Genomic DNA, 18,593 nt, shown 5'->3' with positions numbered 1-18,593 from the left:
CATCGGTCCACAAATGTCCACTGCTAGACGAAGGTTTCATTAACGATCTGATCAAGTTTTACGGGGTTGATTAAGTTTACGCATCTGTTACCTTTGCGCCAGTCGAAATCACTCGAAGCAAGTTCGCGTTCATCTCTATCAAATCATAAGTGCTGCCGCTCGCTTACAGACATAGATAAGCCTGAAACTCAGTTAGAGCTCAGGCACTGACGCACAACCATTGTGTTGCTACCGGTTTCACCGCCAGACTGGCACAGCGCATGCACGACGTGTTAAGAAAGAGAGCTTGGAGCATCATCGCCATTTAGGGTAATGATAAATATGTCGCTTTGACCGACATACTAAATATTATGCCTTCGCAAAATTGTGCCGAGAAGCCGCGTTGCCGGCTGCCTAACCGATGATATTGTCCGCTAAATTGCCGTAGTATGTCTCACTGCAGCTAGAAATTTAGAGGGTTCATGTCCATGCCAGAGGTGAACAATCTTTGTAGAGCAAAGAAACAAAATGGCGCCTCCTTGCCGAAAAGTGGCCGTCTCCTTCTAAAGTAAGGCGCCGGTACGGAGGCATCTTGGTTGAGGTGGCACGCATGGGTCAAGTGGCGCGCGTATACGCCATCTTCGCTGACAGAAAAGCTCACTCGCTTCTGTGGTCTGGTGCTCTGCAGAGCTGGCGCACGCCAATATGGCGGCCTCGTACAAATGTGTGGGGCGAAGCGCATGCGGCGGAGGTTGGCACGTGGCTAGGTTGGCTGGGGTGTCGACTGGGGCTGCTGAGCCGCGGCTTCCTTAGCTCGATGCATGCCCTCGATGATGCGGCGAGACAGGAAGCGGAACACCAGGAACCAGGCCTGCGCCACCTCGCGGTTGAAGCGCTCCTGGAGGGTGCTCTCGAGCCCGAACTTCAGCGCTTGCCACAGCTTCTGCACGCCAGAAGGAAGCGCACACGTGGTTCAAGCCGACGAACCGTATAGCAGATTCACCTTTGAGGTAATTATAGTGTATGCGGCTAAACACGTTTCATGTGCACAGCACCTTACCTCCACCGGTTCTGCGTATGGAAGTAATATGGCAGCTAACTTTGGTGTGCAAATGTTGTTTTGAAGCGAAAGCTTCACTACGTCAGGTTATCAATCCATCGGCATGGAAGCAAATTAGACCTTGGAAATTTAGCTGTGGTTTAGCTTATGGTTAAACCTGGAGTTACGCGAGAGCAATCTACTTAGCTACGCTTAGGTTCGACTTCAAAATAAAGACACGGCTTTTGCACGGAGTAGTTTACTCTATAATTTCAGCTTTATGTATACCATAGGGGAATCACTTCACGTATGAGCACATCTTGCCTCTCGTCGTTGACCATTCTCATTCGGGTGTAGAAGACCTAGTGGTATGACATTGTCTCTACGTCGAACTCAGGGGCACACCGCCGTCACAGCGTTCTAACGAACCTTCTGTGAAAAGCACGATGCCCGTGTGCACGTGCGATGTCGGTGCATGTTAAAGAACCCCAGGTGGCCGAAATTACGGCGCCTCTCATCGCCCGAGTTATCTGGGGACGTTAAACCCCATAAACCAAACCAAACATCCTACTTAGTTCTAACCACTCAATCAGCCTTGTATACGAAAGTGGCGCAGGCAGATGTTTTTGTATTGCCACTCTTTTAATCCTCACTATTCTTACTTACTCAATTAGAGACTGCTGAATATTGCAGCTTTTCCCGTTTGTATGCGATTGAAACCAATTTCGAGAGGAATGCCCAATCGGTCCAAATTGGGTATTTTAAACGGGTTTGAATAGATGGGAGGCTTTCCAATGAAAGACAACTAACTATTGGCTGCCAGCTGTAGTGGCTGCTTCAACTATGTCAGAGGCAATTATGCACGCCACATAAACGATAGGAATGTACTACAAGCCTGAAGAGGTGATACAGCTCTAAAGTGTTCAATACGTGTCCACTGTTATAGCCTCGCTCATTGTACCCTCATGCCGAAGGCAGTGGCGCTAGCCAGTTGAGAGAGATTATTGCTTATAATCACGACTGCAGTCACGGTGGAAATGATGAAATGAGTTCGACTAATTGAGCTGTCAATATCTCGTTACAAGCACCTAATTGATTCACTCTTTTATATTTGTATGGAGCGATATATGCAGTTTTTGACTAGAGAAGATGATTGCGGTGCAATAGGACTTTTCATTTGAAGTACCAATTGAAATGTTCGATTGGATCTCCCACTTGGAATGGCATGACCAGTTGGGACCGTATAAATAACTGGACAGCCTAGCTGCAAGTCCAACGAAGCACTAAGGATACCCAGTTGGATTCAGGAGTTCAGTAGACTGTTGAGTCTAGCTTACCCTAACTGCAGTGCCTAATTGGGCCCAATAGTTTTGCCTATATGGTTGGCAAGGAAAGGAGATGCGTAACACAAACAACACAGAATGCAGGAGGACGGTGCCAATTGCGCTCATCCTTCTTCCTTCTATTGTGTCTGTGTTGCGTGTCTCCTTTTTTTTTTTTTTTTTTTAGACCATTACACGGTTGGCAACAGGAGAGCACGCACATCCGTGCCTCGGAAGGGCAAATATCTTTCTAAAAAAACATTTCCGAGCCAGACATGTTACCCACGTCGAACATGTCCTCCTGGACGTTGAAGCGCGCGTGCTTGCGGCCCAGCTCGTAGAGGATGTCGGCCAGTACGCGGCTGTCGTCCAGGTTCTCGACGGCGGCCTCAAGGCCCTGCATGACGAGCAGGGCGTGCCGCTGCAGCCCCTCCATGTCCCATTCGTAACTGCCGTCCTCGCGTAGGGTCATGAACTTGCGGAACAGGCGGCACAGCTCCGGGTAGCGGGTCAGCAGCCTGCACACGCATTTCAGGCACCCCAGCATTGGTGGACAGAATGTTAATTAGATAGCCAGTTGACGAAATTGTAGTGGTTAACTATTCAACTATTGCAGATACGCGTCTGGTCGCAATCAGATATTTGCAGCAGGTCATTTTAATAGCCATATCGGCCTCAGATTTCAGAGTTTTAAAAACGCAACTGCCCTTCGCGCTCCGACTCCATTAAATTTTGGCCATTTCTGGCGCAGTTCGAAAATCGCGCTTCTCTAGCGATTTCCATCAAAACGCGTCACACTGGCGCACATGCGACATGACCTTTTTTTGCTATGCCTTGTCTGGAGCGCCGAACGCATCGCTCGGGCGATAGAGTTACGTATAGCGCCGAGAAATGACGTGTTATGAAAGCTCTCGCTAGGAGGGCGATTTTCAAATTACACCAGAAATGGCCGAAATTGTGTAGTCGAAGCGCGAAGGGTAGGTGCGTTTTTAAAAGTCTAAAAGACCCGCCGCTGTAGTGCAGTGGTTATAAGCGCCGACTGAGGTGCCGAAGGATGAGGAACCGAATCCCGGCCTCGGCGGGCGCTCTTCGGTAGCGGCGAAAAGTTGAGCGCCCGTGTGCTGTGCGATGTCAGTGCGCGCTAATTAAAGCCCGGAGGAATAGAACGATGAAGTGGGGGACAACACACAGTCTCAAATGGACGCAGAAATTGGCAGACAAAAAGGGAAACGAGGTTACCGCTTGTTTGTACTCGCGGATAACTTTTTGTGTCACAGCGACAGAAGCTAAGCATAAAAGGGTATGAAAATAAATGGTGTTGAAATTTTCGGGAAGGATTTAGCAGAAACATTTAATCAAGCATTTTGTTAGCGTCTCCAGCGCTGTTCCTGTTGATAACGACTTAAGACGTGAACAGGATTCAAAAATCAATATTTCTTAAACCTGTTGATGAAGCTGAGGTATTTACGCTCTTTCATGCGAAAACTGCACTACTGCTTGTGATGTTAACAGGATGCAAATGAAGCCAATCCGGTTTATTTTTTGACCTTGTTTTGCCTTGTGTTATGCACATTATGAACCTATGTATCTCAAATGCTGTCTTTCCTAATGGTATGCAATGTGCACGTGTTTCAGTCCTTTACAAAAAAAGGGGATAGAAATTAAGTGAATAATTATAGGCCAATATCAATACCGACAATACTTTCTAAATTACCTAAAAAAATTATGTGAGCATTTCTTTCATTTGAATCCGATAACAATATATATTTACGAGATGTCAGTACGGTTTCAGAAAAAACCTATCCACTGAATCTGTTTTACTAGACCAAAAAGAACATATATTGACGGAGCTTGAGCAAAACGGAATAGTAATTGGAATCTATATTGATTTCACGAAAGCGTTCGATCTTGTATACTCTGTAAGCTTGAACAATGCAGCTTTCGTGGGCACACACTCTCCCTGATCAAATCATATCTACATTTTCGCAGTCAGCAAGTTACATTACAGGGGTTCACATCTGAAATTCAGCCTGTCTTTTCTGGTGTTCCCCAAGGAAGTATTCTAGGTCCGTTTCTTTTCAACATTTACATTAATTACATTATTTATGCTGCATCACTTACAAAGTTTGTTATTTATGCGGATGACACAAGTGTATTTATATCTGGGGACGACTGAGAGAAGTTGCGTGTTAGAGCAACTAGATCAATGGGCCCCAAGAAATGCATTACAAACTACTACTACAAAGACGAAAGTTGTTATATATCGTTCTAAAAACAAGCCAGTTCACTTAAGCAAAGCTATATCTTTAAGGTCCTGTCCATTAGAAGTAGTAGTTGAGTTCAAAACATCAGGCGTTATGTTTAATGAAAATATGTTTGGGACGGGCCACATATTGCACATAACTAGAAACGTATATCAAATTCTACCACTTCTCTACCGTCGGCGTCTGGCACTCCCAAATTCTGCGATGCTCCTAATTTATCATTCTTATTTAATTCTCGACTTAGTTACTGTGGTTTGGTCTAGGGTTCCACAACTCAGAAAAACGTAAGTTTCACGTAATACAAATGTGCTTTGTGCGCCTTCTCGAAAACGTGCCGCGGTCTTTTTACACCACTGAACTTTTTCTGGAATATAAAATAATTCCCATACCAAACGTGTTTTCTATCGTCTCTGTCGAGCTCTTAAGCAAGAGTTATCTAATCACACATGTTTTCTTCAAACACTAGCCGGGTTAGAAAACCGAACTCCAAAGTACCCAACAAGAAGCGAGAGCCAATGGAAAGTAGCAACTTATCGAACTTCCCATGGTCTACATACGATAGAAAATAGGCTGCCACGATTACTCAACGAACTTCTAGAACAGAATATAAATTTGAGTGCTATCGCACAAACGTTTAGCGGAACTGTTCATGTTGCACACATAGCTTTTTCTTTTTGCTCTTATTTCTTTTCTTAGCCTTGTTTCTCATGCGCCAGTATACCCTTGCTCCATTTAAATGCATATTTTGTGATAGTGCTATTTCTTTGTTTTGCTTACCCCCTTGTCCCATATAGTCTAATGATGTCAAAAAGCTGCCCTTTCTACACGCTTTGTATTTTTTGCTCTCTCTCTTTTTGATGGTGTACCTTTCACCTCGGATTGCTACTGCATGGTCACTTGTGATGCATTTGTGCTTTTTTTTTTTCCTGACAAGTGTTCATTTTGATGTTCCTTGCTGCTGCCAAGAAAGCGTAAGGGGCCCAAAGCTTTGTCAAGCTGTCAACGGGCAGCTTTTACTCCGGGTCCGCTGTCACCCTGTACGACATGATGGTCGAATAAAGATTATTATTATTATTATTATTATTATTATTATTATTATTATTATTATTATTATTATTATTATTATTATTATTATTATTATTATTATTATTATTATTATTATTATTATTATTATTATTATTATTATTATTACAAATGCCTTTGTCCCCCGCACCTTGAGAAGTGGGTCATTTCAAAGCACTACAGCGACTAGAGGTGTGCACGGACTTGGGCCGCTCAGAAGCCGCCTCTCTCGGCTCGAGCTGGCCCGAGTCAGAGTATATTTTCCCAGAAGGGCGTCTCCGGTGATCAGTACACTGATCCCGAGTACACGCAGCTTTTGCGAAAGCACGAATATGGCCATGCTGCGATAGCGGTCTCGAACACACAGCATTAACTGTTTTCCTAATAATGGAGTAATTACTCATTGACACACCCAAGCGCAGCCTTGCCGCCACAAAGGAAAGCTACACAGCTTCATCAGAAACCCTATACACACTCAGAAATCCCCTCAGAAAGCTATACAGCTTTCCCCGGACCACGATGAATTTTTCTTTAACTACGAGGTTTCTGAGAAAGCTGTATAACTTTACTCTGTGGCCGTACGGCTGAGCTTGGATGTATGCTAATATATTACTCCCTTATTACTCCCTTATTACAAATTACAAAGTTCTCTTTTAACGTGAATCCGCCTTTCCACCACGCCCCTCGCCGTGAACGGATATTTACTAGGCGTCAACGACCGAGCAGAAGTACCGCTTGCGGCTAACGAGATTGCACTTTCGCGGCTCCTGCTTCGGTAACAATCAGCGCAGATATTTTGGTATCATTTCGAAATTCGCGTCAGCACGCGCGTCTCTGCTTGCATCCGCGGTTCTTGAGTTTCCTCTTTTTGTCAGCGCAGGCAGTGCAGCGGCAGCGTCTTAATTATATAGCGCCGTGAAAGGCACGTTTCGAACGTGACGAACTCACCAAGTGCATGGCCACAGAATCAACCTCTTGCTAACAGTCTGAGTCAGCGCACTTTTGGAGAAGCAAAGAAGTCGCGTACCTAAACCTTGTTCTTGTTGTCAAGAACATTATAGTCATTTCAAATCTCGAAAGCAAAAGAAAGTTTAGCGTTGCCGTATTCATGCGCCGAAAATGCCTTAAGCCTTCATCAATTCATAAGTTGTTGATTTTTCAAAATAACGGAACAATAATTGCGTATGTGCGCCTCGTATATTCTACCAATTTGCCGTGTTAAACTTGAGAACTCACTTCATGATCTTAAATAAGCTAATCATCCTAAGCTTGTTTTCTGCTGTGCCGTCGCTTAGGATGCAAAATACCAAGTCGGCGGGCCTGCCTCAGGCTTTTGAGCACAGGGTCGGGCCAGGTCCGGGTGTGTAGCATAGGGCACGGGCCCTACGCCTTTTCAGCCTGTGCACACTTCTACTGGCGACCGCGTACTACCTCTCTAAATACCTCATCGCTAAATATTCGGATACAACTCAAGTTTCAGTAACAGCCACACACAATTCCACCGCGAGAGAAAGTAGTCCGCACTTCAAGCTTTTCCAGTTACCTAAATAAACAGGTAGGCATCAGACCAGATTGCAAGCTCAGGAATTTCGATGCCCCTGTCTTCTTCTGTAAGTCAAATTGCAAAAACTGGCTTTTCTAGCGGAGTAATACACTCGGCGCGTGCCTTGACACATAGTTAACAACTGCTGTTTTTTTTTTATTATTTATTTCTATCCTACTGTGCTAACACACTCCCTAAGGCACGGGAACTTTTTCCTTTCCTGCCTATTTTCCACTGCAGTTCCACAGGGTTTAACTGACCTCTTTTCTCTCTGTCCGCGCAATGACAGAACGGTGTGCAAAACACCGCTCAGATAACTATGGGTACAGACTAGCAAACTAAGCATCACCTGCACAGCAGTTCTCCTGAATAGCTCTGAAGATATTTACGCCCTCCATATTTCAGTGTCTAAATCAGGCAAATGAAACACGTCGCATGGCCTGGCTCGTGACTGTCTCGGAGGGGTCCGATAACTTTTGAAAATAGCTGTACCAGCACGCTTCATATATGTACACGCGTATATGTATGTATATATATATATATATATATATATATATATATATATATATATATATATATATATATATATATATATATATATATATATATTGCGGCAGTTCATGCCGACTGAGAACTGCCTAAACAAATTTAGAGCGATTTTTTGCCGTCCTACAAAGCCCTGCGGCGCGGAAAATATACCTGCTCGATTCCTCCGAGCTGCATATTAGATTTGCTTGATATATATCCATATATCCGCCTCGAGACGAAGGGGGAGTATCACACGAGTCACCTGTTCCGCCGTGCAGACAGACGAGCGCGGAATATCGATGGGGAGAGTGCATTTGAGTTCGCCTCGCCGATTCGCCGCAGAAATGAGGCACGCATTTGATATATCGACGGCGGCGGGGATCCAGCCCCTACACGTACGCCGAGGATATGTGCGCACCCAGCATATTGTCGGGGGAGTGATAAACGTATGTGTGCGCACGCAGCTCGCGAAAGGGATAACTGTGGATCGCAACTTCACGATTGCCGTTATTCGGTTTACTGTTGGACCGAACCTTTTCGCACAGTTCAAGTAAAAAAAAAAAAAAATAACCTAGCTAGTACCACTGTTCAACCATCGGAGCCGCAGCGGGGTGTACATAGGTCTATCCGGTCTCGCGAGGAGCCCCCATTCGTCTGCTCACGAAACGCAGACGATGTTACATGGGCTAAAGCGGGCGCTTCCTGATTATGAGAAATGTAGCGTCACGGACGGCCAACGCACGGAGCGGACTCATGCATTGTCGGGAACTGCATGCGATCTTGCGTGCACATCGCTGGCAAGGGATCGAATCGACGGCGCATGCACGCGGGCGCGCCGTACCGCTTGAAGACGACCACTCCGGTGCCGGCGAGGTCCTGCGAGAGCACGGCCCAGGTAGACCGCACCAGCTGCGCTTGGCGCGGCGTCAGCGCCGTGCTCAGCTCGGCGTCGGCTTCCCCGCGTAGCACCGACTGCCGGCTGACGCCGTAGCCCATGATGGCGGCGCCAGCGCAACGACCTCTCACCGAGGTCTGCTACTTCGCCCGTCGTCCCCCGAGGCTCCCTAGCCGCCGCCGCCGCGGGCTCCGCCACCGCGGGTTTTGGCCGCAGGAGTGCGCGCCCACCGCCGACGCCGCGACGCCACCTCGGGCGGCGGCGATCGAGCTGGCCTTGCCCGAGTTGCATTTACCGAGCGCTGTTGGCCTTGTCCCACCCCCGCGCAAGGGGGCGATGTTGTTGTGAAAGAGCTGTGTTCACGCATCCGCGACGAATGAGCGCAGACCCAGTAACGATCGTTTGACTGCGGGGACAAAAAGGAACAACGCAAAACGGGAGAACGGGAGCGTCGGGCCACGAGCGATGATGGCGTGTTTGTGCGTGCATGTGCGGTTCGTGATGCATAGCGACTGGCGCAGCTCTTCATTGGCGAGGAGAAAGGGCTGCTTGGCGCAGTTCGCACCCAGCAGGCTCCAGGTCGAGGTGTTGACGTCTAGATTCCCGTGCGACAAAGCAGGATGTTGGCACACTATGTTCGACAAATATCGTGCAAAGTTGGCTTTGCATAACTGAGAACTAGCACGGAGTACAGGCAGTCCTTTCAGTTATCCAGTACCATATTCCCCGGTACAGTACGTGCAACCAAAACTATTGCGAAATTTCTTGTGAATTATGGCTCATTCGGCTTTCTTGCGATATTTAAACGCATCCATGTTTCGCCTTGCGCAGCTGTTAATACGTCCTTTGATCTACCCTTTGCAGGTATCCCGTCCTCATGCCAGGCTCTTAAGTGCAGGACCATAATCGCCTCGAGTAGCACGCGCTGTGTGATCGCAATGCTGAAACCGACTAAAATTTGACATCACAATATGTGGTGTTTTCAATTATTGCATCGTTTGCTACGGCGGCAAGCACTGCAGATCGAGTCGCCTTGCACTCTGCAGCCCGATATTTGCGAGGCGCGTCGTGACGGGCTCACCGCTTTCCCGGTCTCGAGCACGTCCTCAGGCCTATTAATGTGGTAGTAAGGTCTGTTAACTACAGGCTCTTCATCGAGTTTGAGAAAGATAATGCTATGGAGACGATCCAGCCAGTCTACGATAGTGTGGTGACACGCCCCAATGTGAAATAGGACAGGTGTAAACAGAACACGATCCCACTGACCTTTTAAAGACCTTTTAACTCGCTGCTGAAACAGTTGCTAAACGTTTACTAGATGTCTTTACAAAGTGTTGAAGTACTTTCTGGACATATGCGGATATATTTGAGACATCTTTTAATTTGGCTAATGCACCGGCAGCTTTTTAACCTACAAGACATATCTTGTAGAAATACCGCGCGATTTCTGTACGCGCAGACATTTTCCACTGAACACCCAAAAATACTGGATGGTTGTAAGACGCCTCATAAAGAAGCCGTTTTTAAACGTTTTAACGAATCTCTGAGGCAATTACTGACTACTTATACGATGTTTTGACAGTTTAGTTTGCATACTGTCTGCAGGAAATTCTCAACAACTTGTAACTGCCTAACTGTGCTAACGCTCCCGCTTTGCTAAGCTACAGTTCGCAAACCATTCTGCAAACCTCTAAGAATTCCGTATGTCTACAAAGGCTTTCCTTTTTTAAACACCAATTTGTCTTCCGGACAGCTACAAGACGTCTCGCCAAGGTACACATGCCGTACGCCTTAGTTATCTCAACTGGTCGGCATTTCTTCAGGGCGTACTGCTTGACAAAGACCATTAAAAAGTCATCCGTGCAAACACACGAAACATCAACGAACAAATCGTGCGCTCATATTACTCTAATAGAACACTTTTGCTGCTCCTCGTATACCCCCCCCCCCCCCCCCCCCCCCCGCCTCCATCCGCCAACTTCATCCGTGATATCCACGGGTCGACATCTCGAAAAAATCTAGCTTTAAATATTTTAAACCTCTTTAAATTTTTGTGTCTCTGATGATGCTAAGATGTCATGGCAAACACTTTAGGGGACCATCCAAAGTGAGCTTTCTGATTGGCATGCTTGCTTCTTTCTCATAGACTGCCGTTAAAACTCTTTGTCTAGCATTTATATTGTATGTAATTACAAGAAGTCTTGTAGATGAAAAAGCGAGAGCATTATCGGAGCTAAATATGGCTACAATGCGTTTCAATTAAGATACCTAGAAACGCCTTACAAGCAGATGTCTTGTCCATATTCCCAGACGTATTCGATAATTTTTTCAGATGCCAGGTGACACGACTTATATCTATCCTGACAATATGCTTTTTATATAGAAGGTGGTTTGGTGTTCACTAGGAAAAAGCCAATGTAGTGCACGACGCATAGTCTCAAAGTGCATTAGATAAGCTAGAAGATGACTATAATATCTATCAAGATGTATACAAATGCTTCGCACATCTTCTCAGGACACCTTATAGTAGTGGTAGCGGGTAGAGGGCTGTGGACGGTTTCGACCACCTGCGATTTTAGCCGGTTATTTCCCAGCACCCACTTCTCTATACAGCAAATATGAACAGATTAAGAGGGTACTGACCAAATATCGCGATAAACTATCGCGTTCGTGTCGCTGCATACGCGAAAGCAGTATCTTCGTGCTTGTTATTTCACGGTTTCCGCACTTTTGTATGAGCATGAGAAGTAATCTGATCAGATTTGGTGACAATATACGTGAACGTTAAGGCACAAAGGGCTAACGTGCATTGACATCGCCCTCAGAACGGGCGCTTCGCTTTTCGCCTCGATCGAATAGCGGCCGCTGCGACTACGAGGTATTTCGGAGCTAAAAACACACAGAGAAATAGTAACCGAAGTCCCGGAAATCCTTGCAAAGCGCCTTCGTGGGTCGGTATCCTTCCGACGTCTCCCCGCTTTCGCTGGTGCATATGTGGGGTCTTGACGATGAAGCCGCCTTGCCTTGGCGGCGATCGTCGGGCTGTCCCGGAGCTAAGACTTTCTGCGGCAGAAGGCACATCAAGGACGTGTCGCATTCTGCTCTGCAACAATTAGGTGCGGGCTTGCTGCTAATTTTTTTGACATTGAGCCGTCGTAGCTCCATAATTATAAATTTGTGGGATGAATTTCTGATTTAACCGTGCTTCTGATTTAAGATCACCGATTCTAAACGTCACACTCCTCAGGCATTTCTGATGACCTATGAGTAAACTGAGAAATCCCCAGAAATACCTGATGAGGTTGTCATAAAGAAAACCCAGCCAACCCAGCTCCCTGAAAGCGGAGCTGTTGTAATAAGTGAGAAAAGATCAAAGGAGAAAATACAGATGTCGGCACTGCAGGCCGCGGGAAAAATGCATGCGTCAACAACGCCGCTCGTTCGTGGCTTGAGGAAGAGCGTAAATTTCAGGGCAAGTGGAAAACTGGCTCTTGCAAAACCAAACACCAGATGGTGTTGATTAAGTGCTCTGTGAGCATGGTCTATTGTGTCCCATTGTAACGAACGCTTGAGGAAGTATCAAATAACTTTGTGTTCAGGCACGGGAAGCAGCCTAACCTTGAACGTCAAGGACTGTCATTGTCTTCCTCGGGGAAAATCAAAACGCGAGCGTGAGCTTCTGGAAGCGTTAATAAGCAAACATCCAAAAGTGGTCACCAGTCAGGTGAATTATCACCAAAAAAGTGTTTCGTTTTTTGTCATGAACGCTTTCCTTTTGGTCGGAGCACGGGCCTGCGTAGTTCTGTTTCTTCTTTGGAATAGACTGGTTGTAACTCCAGCGGTGTTGCGTGTGCCTACTCTGTCTTGTCCTGCTTCTGTCTTCGCTTGTTCCTCCTTTGACTTGAGCAGCATCACCGTGCCGCAGCCAGTAGCCAGTTGTAGAGTTGTTGTTGTTGTTGTGGCTGTAGGAAGAAGGAAAAGAAAATGCACGGGCCTGCTACTGGCTCTGTAGCTGAGCCACCTCCGCTGCCTGATTTATTTATTTATTTATTTATTTATAGGAAAGGAAAAGGCGCGGTAACTGTCTCACTTGTTTTCTGTGGACACATCAACCACGCCGTAAGGGAAGAGAGGAAGTTAGGAGTGAAAGTGGAAAGAGAGACCTCGTGCAGACAGAAGAGAAAATAGAGAAGAAAGAAAAGGAAGAGGGAGAGAAAGACGCGCGCCGCAGCAACAGCCGTCGTCCACCACCGTAGCGGTGGCGGGTGCAATGACGGCTTACAACAGATAAAAATTCGGTGGCAGGCAAGCCCCCGCCGCAAGCGGCGGTGCCCTGCCTGTCCCAGCCCCATCAGGGAGCTGTAGAGTGACCCGAGGGCACACCCCATCAGAGCTGACACTGGCCTGCATGGAATGTAATCCTCCATGGTCATCCAAAACATAGATGTCTCGGACAGTCTCCTGAATGGTAGTGTTAGAATCCTGAGGGCCCCCTAAATATGCTCTTGCATCTATATTTAAGTAAAAGCAAGGCTTAAGTGCAGCGCTAAAATAAAAGCCAAGAATTTTGGCTAGAATTTTAATATCGTTCGGAAGCGGGACTGCACGAACGTTTTGTAGCTGTAGCGTTTTTGTACCATCTTTTGTAGCTATTTGTACCATCTGGGAGCCGCAGCGTCAAGTGGCGTATGTATAGGATTGTGGCATACTGCCTTATAACTTATTAGAGAGATTTAGCATACCGTGATCCGTGATCCGCCACCGTGGCCCTCTACCGCTCGTAGGCGGGGCGCACAAGCTGATTGGTTCCGATACGGCAGGTCTGTGTGCCAACATCCAGTATGTGGCGCCATCTATTGACATCAAAGTGATCTGGGCATGCGCAGTGGAACGCGCGGTGGCGAATCACGGTAGCGGATCGCGGTGTGCTAAATCTCTATTGACGTATATGTTATACAGCACTACGCCACATGTGAAGGTCATAGGTTAGGATTTTTCCAAGTGGCATATGCTTGGCTTTTCTCTTACTTTCTTAATTACCTCTCGTTTTTTTATAAAGCAACGAAACAATCAACAACACAATGAAGAAACATACCCGGATGCTTCCTCGGTAATGTACAGCGTGCCAAATCTTTAACTAGCGTGCGTGACGGCCGCAATTTCTGTGCTGAGCATTGCAGAGGAGACAACCTGAGCATATTTCAAAGTATAAGGCTCACAAAGTACTTGCGTATTTCTAAGCTTGCTCCAAGTGTTATTCACCCTAAGGCTCATGAGAACAAAAGCGGCCGTCACGCACACCAGTTAAAGATTTGGGCGACTGTACCTACACACATTATTATAAAGCATTTAGTCGCAGCTAGCCCTCTGCAAGCGGCAGTTCTTTCAGAGCTATAAGCTCGTGTTCAAATTCAAAGAAAAATGGAAAGCCCTCCCCTACACGCGTAAGCGTCAGCTGCCATGATCAGACGATTTTCGAGCTCTGACAAGGAGGCCTTCTTAATTCCCACGGCCAGCCTTCTTTGTTGTCTGCGTCGAGCGGAGCGCTCTTGCGGGTCCCGCTCACGTAGGATTGTTCCCCTGCTGCCTAGTTCAAGATATTTATTTATTCATTTATTCATTCTAATACCCACTGCTCCCAGTGGAGGCGCTATTTTAGGAGACTACGAAGTTAAAATTCCATTGCCATGCAGATGGCCCATGTAAAAAAGAACAAAAACAAGTAAATAACAAAAGCAACAAACACGGCAAAGCGAATCCTATTATGAAAATAAACGAGTTTAAGAAATTGCGTCGAAGCACAGGAAGACATGATAAAAATATGATTGTACAATGCAGCCACGCTGTACTGAAGCTCAAAGGCGTCCGTGTGCTGTGCGATGTCAGTGCACGTTACCCGAGGTAGTCGGAAATGTCCGTAGCCCACGACTACAGCGCCTATCTCTTCTTCAGCTTCCCTTTCTCCCTTCCCTCACGGCGCAGGTGAAGTGCCCACCGAGAAGTGTGATAGATACGGTATCTATCACCTCGGGTAACGTGCACTGACATCTCACAGCACACGGACGCCTTTGAGCCTTTTCTTTGCCATCGATGGAGGCGAAACGAAGAGGCGTCCGTGTGCTGTGCGATCCCCAGGTGGTCGAAATTACTCCGTAGCCCTCCACTACGGCTCCTCTTTCTTTCTTTCCACTTTAACTCCCACCTTCCTCTCTTCCCTTACGGCGCGGTTGAGGTATCCGCAGAGAACAAGCGAGACAGTTATCGCGCCTTTCCCTTCCTATATAAATCATTTTTTTTTCCTTTACCATATATAGCCATAAATGGCATACATTATTAGGCTTGAGAGTGTGCTTGGTTTGACCTCGATCTGGTTAAAGGTCAGTGAGTTGCAGCCAGGCGAAATTGTGGGTCGCAGTACAACTTTCGCATTAAAACACACAGCCAACCTAATTGCCGTTGGTTAGTTGACACATCCCCTTCTTGTGTAAGTTATATCAGTGGAGCGTGGCAAAAAAAGCCTTTTAGAGTGCAACTCTACTGTTACCATTCTCAAAGGTCATTCACCTGCGCAAACTATAGGTACTATACTGCGCATGAGCGTTTCATCTGTGCGTCGACACAGCTGTGTCGCCCACTCGCTTTATCGGCTTGCCGCAGGCCGAACCGCGAGTGACAGCCTCGCAATCACGGGAGCACCAGCTGTTCCGAGCGCTCATCCTCCGCCTCGCCGCTGGTTTAAACTGGTGCTCTCGCCACATCATTACAGCTCCTTTAGTTTTGAAGCAGAAACTTTACTACGGAAGGCAGTTCGAGCCTTCAGCGTATTTTCAAGGGACCCTGACAGATACATGCGCGCTCCTTTCTTATAAACTAACAGTTGAAGCTAAACTTTCGCTAGGTAGAGCCGGTCATCGCGTGGCACAAAATTTGACCTTCGGGTGTCCTTGACCTAATGAAGTGGGGGTGTCCACAATTCTTTGGTGTTCACCCGAAGTATACAGCGCCTTCATTTCCATAAAAAGTAGTCCAGAGAAGGAAATGGTCGCCGTGGGTGACTAATAATAAAAATGATTGGTTCACAGGAAAGGAAAGGCACAGTATGTGTCGCACTTGTTCTGTGGATACCTGGACCGCGCCGTAAGGGAAAGGAAGAAAGGTGGGAGTGAAAGCGGAAAGAGAAAAAGGGGTGCTGTAATGGAGGGCTCCGGAGTGATTTCGACCACCTGGGGATCTTTGACGTGCACTGACATCACTGATTGATTGATTTATAGAAAGGGAAAGGCGCGGTAACTGTCTCACTCGTTTTCTGTGGGCACCTAAACCGCGCCGTAAGGGAAGGGAGGAAGGTGGGAGTGAACGTGGAGAGAGAGAAAGAGGAGCCGTAGTAGAAGGCTACGGAGTAATTTCGACCACCTGGGAATCTTTAACGTGCGCTGACATCGCACAGCACATGGACGCCTCTTCGTTACACCTCCATCAAAACGCAGCCGCCGAGGTCGGGTTCGAACCAGGGTACTGCGGCACAGTAGTCGGGCGTCTCACCACTGCGCCACCCCGACCATCGCACAAGGCAGGGGGAGGTGGTGAAAGGTGGCTGTTCCTGGCCCTACGGGGTTCGGTCAGTAGGTCAACGCCGCTTGCGGTGGGAGCTAGCCTGCCACCCGCCACCGCCTAGGTGGTGGACGGCGGCATTTTAGCGCGCGTCTTTCTCTCACTCTTCTTTTTATTTCTTCTCTACTTTCTCTCTTCTGTCCGCACGAGGCAGCGGAGGTGGCTGAGCTACATAGCCAGTAGCAGGCCCGTGCATTTTCGTTTCAACAACTGATACAACTGATTTATTTATAGGAAGGGAAAGGCGCGGTAACTGTCTCACTTGTTTTCTGTGGACACCGCAACCACGCCGCAAGGGAAGGGAGGACGGTGGAAGTGAAAGTAGAGAGAAAGAGGAGCCATAGTGGAAGGCTACGGAGTAATTTCGACCACCTGGGGATCTTTAACGCGCGCTGACATCGCACAGCACACGGACGCCTCTTCGTTTCGCCTCCATCGAAACGCAGCCGCCGGGGTCGGGTTCGAACCCGGGTACTCCGGCACAGTAGTCGGGCGTCTTACCACTGCACCACCCCGGCGGGGCTTTTCGTTTCCTTCTTCCTACAGCCACAACAAAAACAACAACAATTCCTTCTTCCTGCAGCCACAACAAAAACAACAAGAACAGTTCCTTCTTCCTGCAGCCACAACAACAACATCGCACAGCACACGGACGCCACTTCGTTTCGCCTCCATCGAAACGCAGCCGCCGGCGATCGGGATCGAACCCGGGTACTCCGACTACTGTACCGGTGACTCAAAGACCTAAAGCGTGAAACATTTTTCGTGCTAATGGCAGAAGAGAGATTTGATTTGAAGCTGCACCCATGCCAACCAAATACTATAACTCAATGGGGCGCCAGTTTAGACTTGGTTCTCAACGCAAGACCATCAACTCGACAACGCAGATAACAAGATAGAAACCAAGACTCACTACACGGTTGTTGTAGTGGCCGTAGGAAGAAAGAAACGAAAACGCACGGGCCTGCTACTGGCTCTGTAGCTGAGCCACCTCCGCTGCATCGTGCGAAACGAAGTGGCGTCCGTGTGCTGTGCGATGTCAGCGCACGTTAAAGATCCCCAGGTGGTCGAAATTACTCCGTAGCCCTCCACCACGGCTCCCCTTTCTCTTTCCACTTTCACTCCCACCTTCCTCCCTTCCCTTACGGTGCGGTTCAGGTGTCCACATAGCAAGTGTGACAGATACTGCGCCTTTCCCTTCCTGTGAACCAACCAACCAACCAACAGAAGAGGAAAAAAAGACAAGAAGAAAAAAGAAGAGGGAGAGAAAGACGCGCGCCGCAACAACAGCCGTCGTCCACCACCACCGAAGCGGTGGCGGGTGCAATGACGGCCTACAACAGATCACAATCAGTGGCTGGCTAGCCCCCGCCGCAAGCGGAATTGACCAACCGTCCCAACCCCGTAGGGCCACGAACTGCCACCCAACTTCACGGACCATCACAACGTATTCATTGGTATAAATTCAAAACTACCATTAGAACCAGTGTTTAACCGTGTGTTTAAACAAGCTCGTACACAGGCGTAGCCGTTCAGATGAAGCTTCCCCTTCCTTCCTGGCTTAACCAAAGCTAAACCACTGCATTTTTTTTTAGAAGGGGGGGGGGGGGGGTAACTTCCCAAAGCGACTCCGGATATGGCAGTGAGGGCCTCCAGAAATTTCAACCACCTGGGGATATTTTAATGTGCCCTGCTGACATCGCACAGCACACGAGCGCCTTGCTTTTCTCCTCCATCGAAAAGCGGCCGCGCTGCGGCCAGTATTTGATCCTACATATCCTGGGGTGCAGCAGCCGAGCGCCCTACCCATGATACCACCACGGCGGGGTCGCTGCTGCTTACAGAGGGTATATAAGCTGCTTAACTGCAGCTCGCTTCCTCAGTTTAGCCATGGATGATGCGGTGCCTGGGCCGTCGGTGGCTAACCATGCATAACAGAGCTTACGCTCGTTAACTAGGCTCAGCATGGTTGAATCCCGCCAATTTTTCTGTAACTATGTTGGATTGGGAAAGTTTTTATTTAAAGCGAATGATTAAACGTAGTGTAAATAATGTGCTCTGCCAATTTACATATTACACTTGTAGAAAGGATCACTCTAGTCGGTAGTTTGTTTTGTTGCCGCTTATATTTACAAGGAATAAATTGGCGCTTTTCCAGTCATCAGGAAAGGTGACCACATGAACTGATTTGTGGAAGACTTAATAAAGTGGCGAGACATAAGCAACACAGTTCATTAGAAGGATGTAATTGGGCATAGACAAGGCTCAAGTTCACTATATAGATCAGGATTTTGAGCCGTTCTAGCGTGCGGTCAATTTCTGCCTGCCGACGCGTCGCCATGCGGCCATT

The 18,593-nt window shown here is 47.6% G+C and overlaps 1 protein-coding gene across 1 annotated transcript; it reads right to left on the bottom strand.

Annotated features, from left to right (window-relative positions):
* Positions 1 to 742: 742 nt before the first annotated feature.
* On the bottom strand, positions 743 to 8,733 carry LOC146176177 (neuroglobin-like). Its single transcript, XM_084581270.1, has 3 exons — positions 8,579 to 8,733; positions 2,627 to 2,858; positions 743 to 922 (listed from the first exon to the last, which is right to left on the bottom strand). The coding sequence occupies exons 1-3, from the start codon at positions 8,731 to 8,733 to the stop codon at positions 743 to 745; spliced, it is 567 nt and encodes a 188-aa protein (XP_084437396.1).
* Positions 8,734 to 18,593: the final 9,860 nt, after the last annotated feature.

Source organism: Amblyomma maculatum, chromosome 10 (assembly GCF_055883805.1).
Source record: "Amblyomma maculatum isolate TAMU_Amacu chromosome 10, ASM5588380v1, whole genome shotgun sequence".
Classification (NCBI taxonomy): Eukaryota; Metazoa; Arthropoda; class Arachnida; order Ixodida; family Ixodidae; genus Amblyomma; species Amblyomma maculatum.
The sequence above is the reverse complement of the archived record's forward strand: the minus strand, read 5'-3'. Positions and strand labels throughout refer to the sequence as shown.

Excerpts from the sequence above, each read along its gene's own strand:
- LOC146176177 (XM_084581270.1), bottom strand. The coding sequence starts at position 8,733 with ATGGGCTACGGCGTCAGCCGGCAGTCGGTGCTACGCGGGGAAGCCGAC. Across the intron at positions 2,859-8,578 it reads GGAGTGGTCGTCTTCAAGCG|GCTGCTGACCCGCTACCCGG; the intron begins GTACGGCGCGCC and ends ATGCGTGTGCAG. Across the intron at positions 923-2,626 it reads TCCAGGAGGACATGTTCGAC|AAGCTGTGGCAAGCGCTGAA; the intron begins GTGGGTAACATG and ends TCTGGCGTGCAG.